We start from the raw sequence: 17,837 nt of genomic DNA, 5'->3' as shown, positions 1-17,837 counted from the left end.
ATCCAAAATCAAATTTTAAAAAATCTGATGAAATCCGATCTTGTTTGTATTGTAATTTCTTCAATCCAAAAATTAAAAATCCAAATCAAAATTTTCATATCCAATCTGAATGCCCACCCCTACTTTTTGGTCAGTAAAGGGAGAAAGAAGTCCACGGCACGAACAAGACAAGAGTATCGTATTCAAAACAAGAATATAATGTTTTTCAAATCAACACCATTATTTATTTCTTACCAGGATATAGTGTCAAATGAAAAAGGCATTTCTTGGAATGAAATGCCCTCACAAGACACATAGATAGAACATGAAAAGAGTATCCCGTCAATCACGACAGCAAATGGTAAGATGAATGAGTCAGTCCATTATTTACTTCGCTGTAGCTCGGGATCTTATTACAAAAAATGGAGGCATTTCCCCAGTCAAGTGCTGATAAATTGCAAGGAATGAGCAAAACCTCAAGAATTGCGTTAAATATTTTATTTCCTAGTTGCATTTGATGGACGAAACCAGCTAATATGGTGCACCTACAGCCATGATCCTCTCTCCCATTTGATAGAACTAATGGAGCTGATCAGTCAGTTGGACCAATCATTTTCTCAGGAACTACAAGTTGATCAAACTCTTCAGATTTGAGGACTCCTAGATTGAGAGCAGCATCCTGCATATTCAAATATACGTCAATTTTTTATTAAGAAAAAAAAAATTTGATCCCCTAAACATAATTGACAAATATCATTACCTTCAAACTGGTTCCCTCCTTGTGGGCTTTCTTGGCAACTGCAGCAGCATTATCGTAACCAATTTTCTGAAATAGACAGCAAGCATATCAGCAATCAGTAAAATTTCTTCGGGTTTAAATCGTTCTTGTCAGTTCAGTCCTAACTATGCGGGAAAAGCAGGAGTAAAAATTGCTGCCGGTAAGCATGTACGTTGAACATGTAGATGGAATACTTACTGGGTTCAAACATGTGACGAGCATGAGCGACTGCAAAATTATACACAAAATGAGATCAAAGTAAAGTAGAAGAGGGTACCAAGATTAGTTTATCAGATACACAGTAACTGACCTCGTGCAACAATTTAGCAATCCTCTCTCTGTTAGCTTGAATACCCCTCACACAATTCTTTTCAAAAGAAGCAGATGCATCCCCTATCAATCTTACTGACTGCACATGACAGAAAAAGAGAGGTATGTCAGCCTTGGGAAGTAAAAAGGCAGCAAGCAGCAGATACAGACTTAACTGCTTTTTTTTTTTTGATAAGGTACATAGTTAACTGCTTTAGACTACAGCATCACAACATATGGTGCATCTAAACTATCAATGGTACTAAAACAATGATGAAAGCACATGCTTTTTAAATTTGCAGAAAGAACGGAGAGGTGTAGAAACCACAAATTAGTCACAATCAGAGATAAAACAGACTTCACCCCACCCCATCCCACATTTATTGCCTGGTTGAGAACATAAAAGTCAGCGTGGTTAGCTGCTGGCAAACATCTTATAGTTCCATGCTTCACTCTGACAGTAGCTTATACTTGAAAATGCATACCATTAATTCTAATTTAGTATTAACAGAAAGAAAACAAAAAGGAATGGCAGATCATACATGTAGAAGGGCGTTAGCAATCATAGGCTTGAAAACATTCAGCTCAAAATGGCCATTTGATCCACCAATTGTGACAGCCACATGATTACCCATAACCTGCAGCTCATAAAAGGTTCAACCATTAAACTTGAAAACAAACAACTAGCGTAGACCCAATTGTATAAATGTCATGCATTGGAAATCAAGGTGCAATTACTCTGGAGAAGCATATTAGAAAGTCAAAACATAAGCTTAAGACAATTTGATTACATCATCCATTAGACAGATATATTACCTGAGCACAGACCATCGTGAGAGCCTCACACTGAGTAGGATTCACCTTGCCCTGAAATGGAAGTCATTTTTAAGATTGGGTAGAAAGATTAAAAATGACAAGAGGATGCATACATAGTCTTTCAACAGATACAAAGGAAATAAAGTTACCGGCATTATACTGCTTCCAGGTTCATTTTCGGGAAGAATGAGCTCCCCAAGGCCACAGCGGGGACCACTGAATAAAAAAGGATGTAAATCCTCCAAATGAAAGTAATTTGAAAAAATCATATAATCCATGGAAAACATACATCCTTCTAAGCTTTGACGTCTCCAAAAAATAGCAACCTACTGAGGAAATAATACATATGAAACGCATACCTTCCCAAGAAGCGTATATCATTCCCAACCTTCATGAGAGAAGCAGCTACCGTATTTATAGCTCCACTGGTTTCAACAAATGCATCATGAGCAGCCTGCCATTGCCAGAATTGTTAAACACTAAACATCAGTTGCGATTGCTCGCGTATTATATCTAAACAATGAGCAAGCAACCAGAACCTCCAATTCACAAACAATACACTCAAGAATCATGAGATTACCAGTGCTTCAAACTTGTTTTCAGCTGTTACAAATGGCAAGTTAGTTTCCTCTGCCACTGCTGCAGCAATTTTAATGTCAAACCTATGGAGAATGAACATAATATAACCACAACTTAAAACATATGGCATGGCTGAAGTTGGATATATGAAAGGATGACACAATAAGAGATATTACAAAAACAAATTTAAAGGACTGAGCAGCTAGAATGCTCCCTCCACCTTTGCATACCAATAATGGAGATTGGGTCGCTGAAATTGACCACAACCCAATCTTAATACTGGAACACTTACCCTTTCTTTGTATTGAGTCCTGTCCCCACTGCTGTGCCTCCTTGTGCGAGCTGCTCAATGAAGCTGTTATCAGTTAAAACAGGACAAAAGGAGGAACAAGGAAAGTAAAGGGTTGAGAAAGAACCTGATACATGTGTGGAAGGGTGCACAAGACACGGTCAATTCCATATTTCACCTACAACAGCAAAGAACACTTTAAGGCAAACCAAGGTGAATAATCTTTCTCTACTTGTAGTAACAACTTTAGCATTTAAAAATGCTGAAAGTGAATAGAGCTTACTTGAGTAGCATACCCACTAAACTCTTGTCCAAGAGTCAAAGGGGTTGCATCCTGTGTGTGGGTTCGCCCGATCTTAATAATGTCCTTGAATTCGACTGACTGGTAAAAGTAATTGGATAGGAAAGCGGCTTAGTTACAAAGAATTAATAGAAATATTACAGAAGTGTGACAAATTGAGAAGATTTTGTGAGAGCATCTATTGACTAGATGCCAAGGCAAGCAGCAGAATTTGAATCAAAATAGCAAATGACTTCAAATAACATGACTTAGCTGCTCTGATAATATTAGCATTAGCCTTGAAGATCAAATTTAGATTGGCAATTAAGATAATCAGCCTGTGAGATAGGATCGGATCCAAAAGCATAGTAATTCTTCGACATTTGGGCAAACAACATAAACTTGAAGATAATTAATGTGTTCAACAAAGAGAAAGAGGTTGTTGTTTTATCTTTGTTGTCCTGTAAAGGCATTCCAAAAGATTGAACTGCACATTTGATTTGACTTAATGGTATTGTACAGCAGAATCTAATCAAAAGGCATAAATAATTCCAGATAGGCCAACAGAAGATGGATACATCATAATGCTCTGATCTAATCAATCTTTTTAGTGTCTCGACTTTTCTTGTGATACTGTCTTGATTTTTCTTAATTCATCTTCATCATAATGCTCAACCAAATTCACCATTTCGCAATATAAGTAAAGAAAGGGCAACTTGCTCCCTTTTGAGCATTAATGACTGAATAAGCATGAATTGCAACATTGTGAACCAATAGATCTGGCATATATGTAATTGAGCAAGCAGAATAGCATAACACAAGAACCACATAATGTTGTATAAAGTGTTTCAAAACTTATCAGAACAGTTTTTTTTTTTTTTTTGGGGGGGGGGGGGGGTTATTATATATTATTTTAAAACTATACAAGTAAAATAACTCAATAGTCAACCTTTGAATGTAGTGAAGTATGCAACTGTTTCAGGTTTGGTACTAATCTTTTATTTAGCTCCATTGCCGCAGCAATATGCATCACCTACACATGAAAAAGAATAACCATTACTAAGAAGTCAGCATAATTTTGTAAAAAGAATAGCAACATATCTTGCAACAAAAGTAACATTAAAGGAGGCTTACCGTAGGAAAGGTATCATTTGAAGATTGCGATCTATTTACATGGTCATTTGGATGCACATGTTTGTCACCGCGCTTATGGCCAAGTATTTCAGCTGCTCGATTTGCAATAACCTGAAGATATTTAGTGGGCGTTTGGACATAAGAATTGGAAAATTCCAAAATAGGGTGAAAAAAAATTTCAAGTGAAAATGGTATTTGAAATTTAGAGTTGTGTTTGGACATGAATATAATTTTGGGTTGTTTTTGAAGTTTTGTGAGTGATTTGAATGAAAATTTTGGAAAACAGCTTTTTGGAGTTTTTCAAATTTTCGAAAATTTCCAAAATGCATCTTCAAGTAAAAATTGAAAATTTAATGAACAAACGCTGATTTCGGAAAAAAGCGAAATTTTTTTGGAAAAAGGAAAAAATTTCTTATGTCCAAACAGGCTCTTAATAGTATATCATTAGAAAGGGAAAACATGAGTTCATGACAGATCAACTTTTTACCATTATCTAGTTGGTAAAAGGATGATCATAAGAAGATAAATGAAATTGTTCCCAACTTCTCAAAAGGTCCAGAAGACATACATTGCAATCCATCTAGGATCTGAAATATTTTAGCTACCACAGAAACACAGAAAACACATAATGCATATGCAACGCTGAAGCACAACTGTTTAAGTCTTGGAGATAGCCAAATTTCAAAAAGCAATGCTTTCCGGTGCAATCAAAGGAAAACCCATAAAAGGGAGTAATATTTCAGTGTCTTGTCTTACCTAAACCACCAGAAGCTAACCAGTAAACGCACTTAAAGTTTTAAGAGGCAAAATGCATGTTCATGTAAAATTACTATCTGAGCAGCTTTCATCTATCGGATTTCTGCATAATATATGTATTCATAACAGTAGGTATTTCTCTTAAATCCCAAAGTATCAGAAAACTCTAGAATGTGATTAACTTTCTCCATTGACCATTGCTAGTAACCAACCCATCAAAAAATAGAAAGGTGGATCCCTCTTCCCTGACACATACCCAATAGTCCAAAGTAGAGATATATTGGGTCATGGCTAAAGAAATTCATTTGCCCGTTCAAACCAAGTATCTAGTGAAATCAAAAGGCAAAAATAACAGTCAAATTCCAACAGATTAGTAACGGTAGCAACTAGGAAGCAGGAAATAATCATTAGAGCTCCAGCATATTTCTTTTTGAGAAGGGTAGAGCTCTTGCATAGACCTTATCGAAATATATTATCTGCAGATAACTGCACCAGCAATCACAATATTGTGGAAGACAGAACACTCATATTTTTAGCATTCAATTACCTGCACTGGGTATTGATAAAAACATGGACATTGGGTCTAATTCAATCTTAAAAGCTAGCTCATGAGACGAAGATTACCCCACGAACATATAGGGAGACAATAGCCATCCCCCCAACCAATATGGGACACTTAACACCCTCATTCCTACACACCCACGACTGAACATCTGGTGCATAGACAATATAGCATAAGGGCCCAACATATGGGTAAACCAAGAATAGGGATGACTTTCTCTGCTACCATGCGGAGAAAATGGACCTTGAACCTAATTTCCCCCCATAAGTTAGTTCAGAAGATAATACGCAAAATCATATAAGGAAACACCAACAAATTTCCCTCAGCCAATGTGGGATACTTAACTACATGCCACTAAACTAAAATAGATCATGCTCTGCATATCAAGATTAGGGAACACTTTTTTTATTAGTAGATCCAGCCTCCAGGAACACTTTTTCAAATTCATCTGGTGTTTGCCAATACATCGCACATTCTTTGGAATGAGCTCGGACATTTGATTGACGGTATTAATATTAAGAGCTACATTTTGAAATCTTAGGTTCCATCAGGTAGCATACCGGACAAATTTTTGTATCCAACATCACCCTTTGTATCACCAAAGTCATTGTTTAATTACGAAAAAGATTGGCATAATGCCATAATGTAATACAAACAGATAAAATTACCTTTTTGATAAGAAAAAGCATTACATAGAAGTCACCAATGAAATTACATATACTTAATTGTGGGCAAAACCTACCTCAGTCACTGCACCCATCTCCTTATGTGCAATCTTCCCACTCTTAATATAGCCCAATTCCTACCTTCTCTAATCAAGCTTCACGTCAAAACCGGAACTAGTGAAACCCAAGAACATTGAAAATTAGGACACCGGGTTTTAGATAAAGAGAACTCCATAAAGGATGGAATAAAAATATCAAAGTGAAGGGAGACAAGAATTTGGCATCATTCCTTACCCTTTCCCCTGTACCAACTTATTTGTTTTATTTTTTTTTCTTGCCTCTGGTAGCTATAAAGGACAGTAATGAATTTGTTCCCATATGACTGTTTATACTCAAGTATAAGATTTAAGGGACACGTTCATCCTGGAAGTATTTGCAAATGAGTCATAGTACAAGAGAGAGTTTGTAATTTGTCCACATTGAAGTGATAATATTTTTTTCTAGAAACAAGAGGTTAGTAACAACGAGATGAGAAGTCCTATAAGAGGAGGACAAGCTTAATCACGGAGTAAAGCTTAAACTAACTTTTAGAGCATCAAATTTTGTTTTTTCCATGAAGACCGTTTCTTTGAATGGACTTTAAGCATTAAGATTTGTTAAGTAGTTAGTCATGTATAGTGTCTCACATCGGATGTAGATACCTATTATTTTGTAATCACTGTATGTAAATAGGGCATTGTACAACACTTTAGATAATTAATAATATTTTCTCCCGTGCTTTCTCACAAGATTATTACTGGACCTGCTAGAAGCAAATTAATAAGGCTCAAGCTTAGAACAAGCCCTCATAGGACCTGCAAGTTCATGAACTTCTGATTACCTCGTTAGCATTCATGTTACTTTGAGTGCCACTACCAGTTTGCCAAACCACCAAAGGGAAGTGGTCATTCAACTTTCCTTCTGCAACCTCTTCAGCAGCTTGCATTATTGCTTTTCCAATAGATCGGTCAAGGCCATATTCCATGTTCACCTGCAATATCATAACTACAAGTTAAAATAAGACCAAAACAACTGCTGTCAAGCATTACCACATACTTACTATACCAAAATTTTGATAAAATGAAATAGATAAAGAAGAAGTTACGAACTGTTTAAGAAGGAAACAGCATTACAGATTAACCAACCTTGGCAGCACACTTTTTGAGAATACCAAATGCACGTATGATTGGCTCGGGCATTCTTTCACGCTCACCCCCAATATCAAAATTCTGCAATGATCTTTGAGTTTGTGCCCCCCATAACCTGGAGGAGATACAAAAAAGACATTAAAAAGTACAATTAGAAGGAAACTCAAGATGGTGTAGTTGCACACTTGGAAGATAGCCCATAAAGTCTGTCCTCATCGAGAATAGGATTGACTACCAATTCTGAATATTGTAACACTCAAAGAGAGAATTTCAAGAGCAACCTGATATTTCACACCTATTACCAGTTCTCTAGTTCATCAATGTCAAACGTACAGAAAGAGCAGAGAAGAGAACCAACCCTGTAAATGTAAAGAGACACGTGGTGGACTCTAGGTACCTCTCCCCCCCACCCCCAAAAAAAAACAAAAAAAAACATCACCACCCAAAAAACAATGAAATCCACTAAGTAAGATCGCAAGATTTAATGACATCCTTTGCAAAACAAGCCTACTTAACAGAAAAAGATTGCTGTCTTGAACAACAATTTGTCAAAGAAATGGACAAACTCAACAAATTTAATAAGCTATTGCAGACCATGATTTGCTTAATAGAGAAATCATAAAGATATTGGATGCCGCTTGTCACCCAAAACAATAAGAATAACTTGTCTCCATGCACAAGCCAGTGAAACAATGCCTTGAAACATTGTTATGCCAAAATGAGAGAATACTAACTAAATTATCACTTTCTATTAACATTAACGATTAATGAGGCAGTACAAGATTCTAAAACAGCAAGTTGGATTGATGGAATTGCAAGACATGAAGGTTACATTCAATTGATTAAAGGTCACCCGTCCAAAAGGTTCTCTACAGAAGAATTTAATAAAGATATTAAAAAGGGAGCTTCAAACTCTAATCACCATGGATTTATCTGAGTTATATTGAGCTACCTTAGCAAAATTAAGTTCAGCCTTTCAACAGTGAATTCAGGATGAAAATGTAGCATATACTCTAGCACAACTTTGGATCAGGTATAGTATATGCCCTCTTGATCAGAGGAAAAGCTACACGTAGCATATACTCTAGCACAACTGTTGTATTATCAGTCCAGAAACCTATGGTTGTTCTATATTGAAGCATTTTGATACTCACTAGACTGGAGTTTCAGTTAGTCAAGGAGGGAGTTAGGAAAACATCTGCATCATATCTATGTTGAAGACAGCTGATTGTTCTCTATTGATAAAGCAGAGAACAGAAGAGAAAACACATCCATATAGCAAAAAGAACTGCAAGGTGCGATCAAATCCATTAGCAACATAAACATTCTTATTAAACGAAAAGTTATGGCTTGTGGGCTAGTGGTCAATGAAGCTAGAATAGACAATGGCAGACCGGCGTTCAAATCCCAATAGAGCAAAAAAAAAAAAAAAAAAAAAAAACTAGGTGATTTCTTCCAATATGTTTAAGTCTTGATGGACAAAATTATTTGTGTATGCACTGGTGGAAGGTCACAGATAGCTGACTAAGTCGAGGTGGTGCAAGCTGACAAAACGCACCCATTATTTTAAAAAAAAAATTGGTTAATCTCTTTGCAACCTACTTTCTCACTAGAAACAAGGACAAACCCTTAGAACAGCATAAAACCCTAAAGGACTTTAGCACACAATTAATCATTCAATATTCAATCGCCAATGGCTCAATCCTATATTAATTTGGCTTGAGTATACGAACACTCGTTCCCATTTATTTCAACAGTTTGATAATTATTTTATATTGACTGTCAACTTACTATGATCCTCCTTCTATATTCATTTTTCGATTTGACTATGCTTTTCAAAATTTCAGATTAACACGACAAGAACATGCAAAGAGCTCAGGTAAAATATTAAACATGTGAAAAGGGGGAAGCATACTGAATAAAGGAAAAAAAATAGAGAGAAAAGGAAAGCACGAACTTGTCAGATGGAACGAGAATGGGACCAAATGTGTCTTTTTCCTCCCTGAAAGAGGTAGAGAAAAACCGCCAGCAAGAGGTATAACGCAGTGAATCTGATAAAGCTGATCCAGCTGATAATCGACGTGCCGCAATTAACATCGCCATATCTCTGCAGCTTTACACACTTCTGATGAGTACAGATTAGAAAAAGGAAAAAAGAGATCAATGCAGATATTTTGCAAGTATAGAATTTGACATTGTCCATCAACTTGTACAGATCTGATCAATTAAAAGTAAAGAAGTTGCAAGCAGAAAACATATGCATTGGCATTCTTTAGGATGACTCATTCAGGGGTGCCAGAGGAATGTCTTTAAAAGCTCCAAGCATTTCAAAAGGTAAGCAAGAAACAGATGATGGCTAATTACAAAACTACACAAAGAACAAATCATTGACATTTCCTATAGGTGGAAAAATAAATTGATCACCTCTTTATGGGCCAGCTACAAGGAGTGGTCGGTGGAAGCATAGTCATACAAATACTCAAGAAGTAAGCTCATAGCAGCAAAAGCAGCTAACCTCAACTATCAATATCCATATCAAACACACTAATTCATTTGCGTCTGACATACATTCTTTTACCCAGCACCATTATATATTAAAGGAAGAAGTGGAAACTGAGAAATCAAAGCCATAGTATCCAACAATACCAAACAGATGCATAAGAGAATAAACATGGTTCTATATTAGCATAGACAATATCTCATTTCGCGCTGAAACTAAAATAAAATAAAAAAAACAAATACAGTGAACCAACAGAAAACATCAGAGAAAAATTCCACCATATATACACAAACAAATTTCAGCAAATTTATAGCACATGGATGTCCAAACAACGATTACATTTCGAGATTGAGATAAATACCTCTAAACAGCAGTAGAGACAAACTTGAATAACCAAATAAAGGCGAAGGGAAAGCTGGAGATCAGCGAAAACCGAATCAACAAAATGCAGCTTCAATTTCTGAAATCGAAATCAAACTCGAACACCCAGGAGTTGTAGAAGTAATGCAACAGAAATCGGACCAGATCTAAAAATTTCAGAGTTGAATTTGGAAAGCTATTTTTGAATCATTATTTTTTCGGAGACTGCTTTGTGAAGAAATCGTGGATGAAGAGAGAAATCAGCGAGTGTGTGAATGAGTGAGGATTTTTGGGGCGAATAATTTTTGGGTATTCTGGAGGGGGTTCGATTCGGATAGGATAAGGGGAATAAGAGCGGCTAGGGTTTTCTTTGGTTGTAAAGAGGAAGAGGTTCGTGCTTGACAGAGTTGGGGATGGGGGTGACGGCTTCTACGGTTTTTTTTTTTTTTTTGAAGGAGATGATGAAGCTCTGTTCTGTTTGGAGAAGAAGAAGTTAGAGGGGGACGGCTGGTTGAACGGCGTCGTTTGGGAGCTGGGGGGGGGGGGGGTCGGTTACAGCTTGGGCTAGGGGCGGATTTTGTAGGTTTAGGCTGATTTGGCAATTGGGCCACTTTGAACAATTGTGGTCTTGGCCCAGAAGACTAACCTCTTCTTTTCTTTCCTTGTTATGAAATTATTATATTGTGGATGTTTATTTATTATTCCGCTATAGATAATCTTCCTCATTTAGTATTTTGTTTAAGTTTATCTATAAACAGCTGATGCAGGCAGGTTGCAAGCAGCTGAAAAAAAATCTCGCAGCTGCTTTCTTTTTTTTTTATAAATAGAGGAGTTTTCAGTTCATTATGTATATAAGTTTGAAGTTGAATAATAACACCCTCTCTCTTCATACTTGTCTTCGCTTTATTTACTTTACAGTTTTTATTTTATAACACGTTATCAGTACGAGTCTCTATATTTGAATATATAGTTATCTTTAACTTGAGATAATTTGGAGGAAAAGACGATGAAAGCCAAAGCTGTCTTACGTAGATGTACTTAGAAATCTCATAACTTTGAACAAGGTTCGTTTCTAATCTTACTTTCGCATGTTAAATATTTTTCTGTATGGACAACTATTATTAACTACAAATATTATGATGCTCTAACAATTTTGTTTTATCCATGTGAGCAATATTGCATCTTGAGATGGAGCTGCAATCAATACATATGGCTAATGATTAAGAAGGATGGTACCCGTACAAGGACTATAGCACCAACATATATATATAGCCATCACTGTTTACTTCTCTAATTAACTTTTCAGGTGGCAGCCATGTCCTTTAATATTATATCATTATTTGTCTAATAAAGCGTATTTGAATTGTCATGTGGATAATAATAAAAGGTTCACTTAAACTCGAGCGGAGTTTGTAAGAAATATACAACCACCAAAAGTGGTTATGTTTCGTATATTTCATTGTAATAAAATTTTATTAATCATCAGAAGTGGTATATGCCTATGACCACCATAAGTGATAATTTATGCTTTCTATGGTTACAATTGAATGTAAGCTACAGAAATATTCTCTATATTACATGCATACCTCGATTTGCTCCTGAAGTAGTAAATATTTTAAAAGAGGTTAAAGCATCACAAGTTGATGTGATTAATGCGCGTTTATATAATTATGTAACGTTCCCTGAAGGATGATAACTTTTGATAATATTAATCCATTCCATGAAGTGTATGTGACAATATTAAATATGGACGCGCTCTTGATATAAATATATTACAATTCACCTCCAAAAGAGGTAATATGATTAAGAGAATATATACTCAATATTTCGTATTTTAATTTGCTCCTGAAGTAGTAAAACAATTGAAATTTTCTCTTGAAGCAGGAAAATATTATGAAACTGTGTCTTTTTGTGCTTAAATAAAATAATGAACTATTCAAAGTTATTTTTGAAGCACATTTTTATTCCCTGGAGTGAATAAAGAAATATCACAATTCACCTCCTGAAGAGGTAAAATAACAAAGGATATAAATCTTGTTTTTGTGGCATAAAGATCATTGCCGCACGTACCCGTTGTACGTAAAATATCTTGGATAATTTTATTAAATATCATTATAAGGCCAAAACATTCTTGTAGAATGCTTCCTACTACAACCACATTAATATGTTATGGTTAGTTATTGAGTTCCTCGAAGAAAATAACAACTCATGTATATTTTCCCGAAGGATGTAATGATTATGTGGTTGCCGATTTGATATAAAATATTCAGATGTTAATGGCGTTTCTCCTTGAAGGAGACATTTGCAACACAGTTGGTGATAAAATTACTGAAATTCTTAATTTTTTATATTTATAAATTTAGAATTGTCTTCGTATTGTCCATTTGAGTTTGATTTTTTTCTCATGATACTAGAAGTATCTGAGCAATATTTGATAGTACAAAATGTATCAAAAACTTCTGAAGATCTAACTGTCTATCTAGAAGACACATGATACAGGTAGAGTATGAATAATATTTGATTGTGAAAAATAAATTGAAGGCTTCCGAAGAGCTTATATGAAAATTTGTCATTCATATTATATGATTTTGGTCAAAACATATGTTGTAGTAAACCTGAAGTTTATTGATACAAACATATTGAGACTACAAATGATTGGAAGATTGAAAATCTTCATGTTTCCACAATCATATGGGGTAAAATAATACGTATGTGAAAAGTGACCTGCTTTATTCTTCAATTTATACTATTTTATGTATCATAGTAAACCAGACGTTTATTAATGCAAAAGCAGTCACGGTATCAGAAGTTTTACCAAGGCAAAAGTAGCTATAGTAAATCAGAAATTTGCTGATACAAAAGTAGTCAGAGTAAATCAGAAGTTTACTAATGCAAAAGTTTATGTCATATTAAACCAGAAGTTTACTAAGAGATAGCACATGTCATGATAAACTTGAAGTTTTCATTTGACATGAGTTATTTGAGAATTCAGATAAGTATTTACTAAAGAACTAGAAGATTCTTCAAGAATTCTCTTGTATTGCTTGTTCTCATAATAAATTGATTATACCAGCTAAAGTTGGGATTAAGACCCCTAATTCTGAAATATATAAAAGGTGAATATGGGCCTATTCACTTATCATGTGAACTACTTATAGATGCATATATAAGATAGTTACATGTACATTTATTGTCAACCAGCAGTTTGGCATTTGAAATTACTTTTCTCAATTAAGAGCATAATTTTCAGAATATGTAATCAAGACAGTTCATCTTGATAATGTTGGTTTATATCCAAGTTAGTTTAGCATTGAATATCTCCTATTTAATGTCTAAACTATTGCTTATGAGAATAAAGATTCATGTGTTGGTCTAAGATATTTTAAATTATATATAACAGTACTTGTATGCATCAGACCAACAATATATGATAAATCCTCCCATCACTATTGGTTTAGGATCAGAAACCAAATATTTTTACTATCTAATAACTTTTTATGTGTAGTATATGATTAATTTCTCCACCACAATGCATAAAGATAGGTTTCCCAATGAAGATTTGGGATATATGTTAGTTTTTCTAATATTAAGAGGATGGAATAAGCAGTTGAAGAATATGTTATATGAATCGAATTATCATTAGTATGATCCTCACTCAGAAGATAATTCAAGTCAAATGCCAGAAGCATTTGATGATCCAAAACTAAATATCATATTTCAACTGCAAATACTCCAATTAAAATTAATGCCCCTGAAGGATAGAGTTTATTGTACGCATGAAGCGTGGTAGACCGATCAGTTCCAAAGGTAACAATCCTTGAAAAGGATAGGAGCAAATGATCAAAATGATCATAATAAGGAGGAAATGAGCTCTAGAAGAGCCCACGGCATAACATTTCATGATACTCCAGAAGAAGTTCAGATACCTGAAAATAAAGAAAGTGATGAGATCTCAACAAGTTATGTCGTTTGCGAACCGATATGAAATAATCGTCGACAATATATTTGATACAATATAGTGCACAATATTGTAAAAGATTATAAGGATCAGACCTGTAGTCCAGACACCTGAAGATGCCATGCCATTTAAATGCAAGGCATAACCTATATGTCTCATTTGATTAAATCTATATGAAGATCCCTAAAGGATTTAAAATACCTGAAGCATATAGTTCAAAGTCTCGAGAAATGTACTCAATCAAATTACAAAGATCTTTGTACGATTTAAAGTAGCATGGGCGCATGTGATATAATCGCCTTAGCGACCACTTGCTGAAAGACGATTACATAAATAATGTTACTTGTCCATGTATTTTTATAAAGAAAATGTTATCAGAATTTGTTATACTTGTTGTTTATGTTGATGACATAAATCTTGTTGGAACTCTAGAAGAGCTCCAAACGGCAATTGAATATCTTAAGAAAGAGTATGAGATGAAAGATCTTGGAAAGACAAATTTTGTCTTGGTATGCAAATTGAACATTAGCAGATGGAATCTTTATCCATCAATCTACCTCTACCGAAAGGGTCATAAAATATTTTTACATGGACAAAGCACACCCATTGAGTACACCAATAGTTTTTTGATCACTTGAAGTGAATAAAGATCCGTTTGTCCTCCAGAAGAGGATAAGGAATTTCTTGGTCCTGAAATATCTTATCTTATTGCAATTGGTGCACTTATATATCTTGCTAATGCTACAGGGCCTGGCATAGCATTTTCTATTAATTTACTAGTAAGATATAGCTCTTTTCCTACACGGAGACATTGGAACGTGATAAAAGATCCACAATGTTATACGAAGACAATGTTACATGCATAGCCCAATTGAAGAGAGGATTTATAAAAGGAAATAAAACGAAGCACATTTCACCAAAATTATTCTATACATGATCTCCAGAAAAATAGTGACATTGATGTGCTACAAATCCGTTCAAGTGACAATCCGAGAGATTTGTTCACTAAATCCTTGCCAACTTCAACTTTTGAGAATATGGTATAACAAGATTGGAATACGAAAACTCAAATATTTGAAACAAGGTCTTCATCAAGGGAGTAAAATACGCGTTGTACTCTTTTTTCCTTATTAAGTTTTTTCACACAAGGTTTTTCTTGTAAGGTTTTTAATGAGGCAGCTAGAAATGCGTATTACTAAATATGTTTACTCTTTTTTCTTCACTATGATTTTTTCCACTGGGTTTTTCCTAGTAAGATTTTAACGAGGCACATTATCTTTTAATGAACATCCAAGGGGGGTGTTATGAAACTATTATATTGTGAATGTTCATTTATTACTCCGCTATAGATAATCTTCCTGAAGAAGATTATCTATTTAGTACTTTGTTAAAATTTATCTACAAGCAGCTGATGCACGCAGGTTGCAAGCAGCTCATGCAGACAACTAACAAGCAGCTGAAGAAAAGCCTCGTAGTTGCTTCCTTTCTTCTATAAATAGAGGAGTTTTCAGTTCATTATGTATATAAGTTTGAAGTTGAATAATATCACTCTCTATATATATACTTATCTTCGGTTTATTTACTTTACAGTCTTTATTTTATATACTCTTTTAGGTTTGCAATATCAGACACTCTAACTAACATAACATTTAGAAATTAATTTATAAAATTAACCCCTTATTTGAAACATCTACTTAAGCTACTTAATTTGTGGATTCCAAATTTAAACTAATTAATTGAATCTAAAAATGCAAAAGAAAACTAAGAAAGATAACATGTATTTTTGTGATTTATTTTTATATTTTAACAATACTTTTAACACATGATTAAGTCCTATCATGTAATTAAATCCTAAACTACACTAAATGAAATATAAAAATATATATTTTTGTGATTTTTATGATTTAAATCATTTTCTAAAAATTCCTAAATTTCTATAAGAATAAAAATAATAAAAGTTATTTTGGATTATTTTAGGAGTAATTTGCATAAGGGCAAATATTAGGTGCCCACACCTATATGTTGTATCTTACTTTAACCAGTTTAAAATGGGGTATAACACTTCTCTTGGGACGTGGTTTAAGAACACTTGGTCGAATCTTTCAAGTACACCAAAAGCATATTGATGGTATGGCAAGAGATCTTCCTTCTTTACCTCGTAACTCCCCAAAAGTTGGTTGATGATTAGCTTAGAGTCGTCGTAGATCTCCAACTGTAGAATCTTCATGTCTAATGCCATTTCGATACAAACGATTAAAGCTTGGTACTCTGCGGCATTGTTGGAGCATGTTTCACCTAAAACAAAGGAGAATGGCAAGACTTGTCTTTCTGGATTGTTTCAGTTTCGTTTGGAAGTGCCATTAGTGCCAGATACACGGTAACATGATTCATGCACCACCTTCAGAGTTACATCCTATGTCAGCGCCTTGGCCGTTTGTGGCTTAGGGCATGGATGTTATTGGGCCAATAGAGCCGAGAGCTTCAAATGTGCACGAATTTATCTTGGTTGCCATCGATTATTTCACAAAGTGGATTGAAGCAGTCACTTTTAAAAGTCATCACCAAGAAAGCAGTGGTGGACTTCGTGCATTTCAACATTATTTGCCATTTTGGTATTCCTAAAATTATTACTATAGAGAATGCTGCAAATATGTATAGACACTTGATGAAAGAGGTGTGCGAATAATTTAAAATTACTCATTGCAATTCTACCCCCTATTGGCCTAAAGCTAGTGGCGTTGTTGAAGCTGCGAACAAGAATATCAAGAAGATTCTCAGGAAAATGATTCAGGGTTCCAAACAATGGTATGAGAAGCTACCTTTTGCACTATTGGGATATCGCGCAACCACGCGCACATCAGTTGGGGCCACGCCTTACCTATTGGTTTATCGCCCTGAAGCCATAATACCTGTAGAAGTTGAGATTCCCTCTCTTCGGATCATTGTTGAAGCCGAGATCGAGGATGGTGAATAGGTCAAAACCCGGTTGGAATAGTTGATTGTGATTGATGAAAAGCAAATAGCCGTAGTTTGCCACAGGTAGTTATACCAACAAAGAATGGCCCATGCCTACAACAAGAAAGGTGCGGCCCAGAAAATTTGAAGTGGGGAAATTAGTTCTGAGACGTATTCTCCTGCATCATGAAAAAGCAAAAGGAAAATTTGCTCCAAATTGGAAAGTCCATACATTGGGGCCCGTTTTCATAACTGATTTCTTTGGGGAGGCCAAAACGACGTATGATATTCCTCCATATGAAGGTGATCACTTCTTGCTCATGTATTTGGACGAATGCACCTACTTCCACTCACTTTGAAAAATAGTCAGTTAAAAATAAAAGGAAACGTACATTACCTCGTCCTGCTGAGGGGGTCGACGATGTCCATCCCCCATTTTGACGAAGGACCAAGGCGAGGCCACAGAGTGGAGAGGCGGTTTTAAATGTGTCTTTATATCTTATAAGGTTGTAATAAGTAAGAATGAGATGTTTGTAGGAAAAGGTTACCTCACTGAGGGCCTTTTCAAGCTGGATGTAATGATTGTTGAGAATAATAATAAAATTTGAGCTTCTTCTTACTTACTTGAGTCAAATGATTTATATCATATACGTTTGGGTCATGTCAATTATAAAACCTTGCGGAAAATGATTAACTTGGAAGTATTGCCTAAGTTTGAATGTGACAAATC

The 17,837-nt window shown here is 35.1% G+C and overlaps 1 protein-coding gene across 4 annotated transcripts; it reads right to left on the bottom strand.

Moving 5' to 3' along the window:
• Nucleotides 1-201: 201 nt before the first annotated feature.
• On the bottom strand, nucleotides 202-10,678 carry LOC104227687 (fumarate hydratase 1, mitochondrial-like). 4 transcript variants are annotated; one of them, XM_009779984.2, is made up of 18 exons: nucleotides 10,196-10,678; nucleotides 9,292-9,441; nucleotides 7,332-7,449; nucleotides 7,028-7,177; nucleotides 4,165-4,275; nucleotides 3,980-4,063; nucleotides 3,034-3,132; nucleotides 2,878-2,928; nucleotides 2,754-2,803; nucleotides 2,463-2,544; nucleotides 2,242-2,336; nucleotides 2,032-2,098; nucleotides 1,883-1,933; nucleotides 1,609-1,704; nucleotides 1,068-1,166; nucleotides 956-985; nucleotides 740-805; nucleotides 202-658 (listed from the first exon to the last, which is right to left on the bottom strand). In XM_009779984.2, exons 2-18 carry the CDS (start codon nucleotides 9,435-9,437, stop codon nucleotides 572-574), a joined length of 1,482 nt encoding a protein of 493 aa, XP_009778286.1. In that variant the 5' UTR covers nucleotides 9,438-9,441; nucleotides 10,196-10,678; the 3' UTR covers nucleotides 202-571. The 4 variants fall into 4 exon arrangements, with proteins under 4 accessions (XP_009778286.1, XP_009778288.1, XP_009778287.1 ...); XM_009779986.2 differs by having other exon boundaries at nucleotides 9,292-9,447; nucleotides 10,196-10,657; XM_009779985.2 differs by having other exon boundaries at nucleotides 9,292-9,459; nucleotides 10,196-10,654.
• Between the last annotated feature and the right edge of the window lie 7,159 nt (nucleotides 10,679-17,837).

This window comes from Nicotiana sylvestris, chromosome 10, assembly GCF_000393655.2.
Source record: "Nicotiana sylvestris chromosome 10, ASM39365v2, whole genome shotgun sequence".
Classification (NCBI taxonomy): Eukaryota; Viridiplantae; Streptophyta; class Magnoliopsida; order Solanales; family Solanaceae; genus Nicotiana; species Nicotiana sylvestris.
Note: the sequence above shows the minus strand (reverse complement) of the source record. Positions and strands in the feature narration are given on the sequence as shown.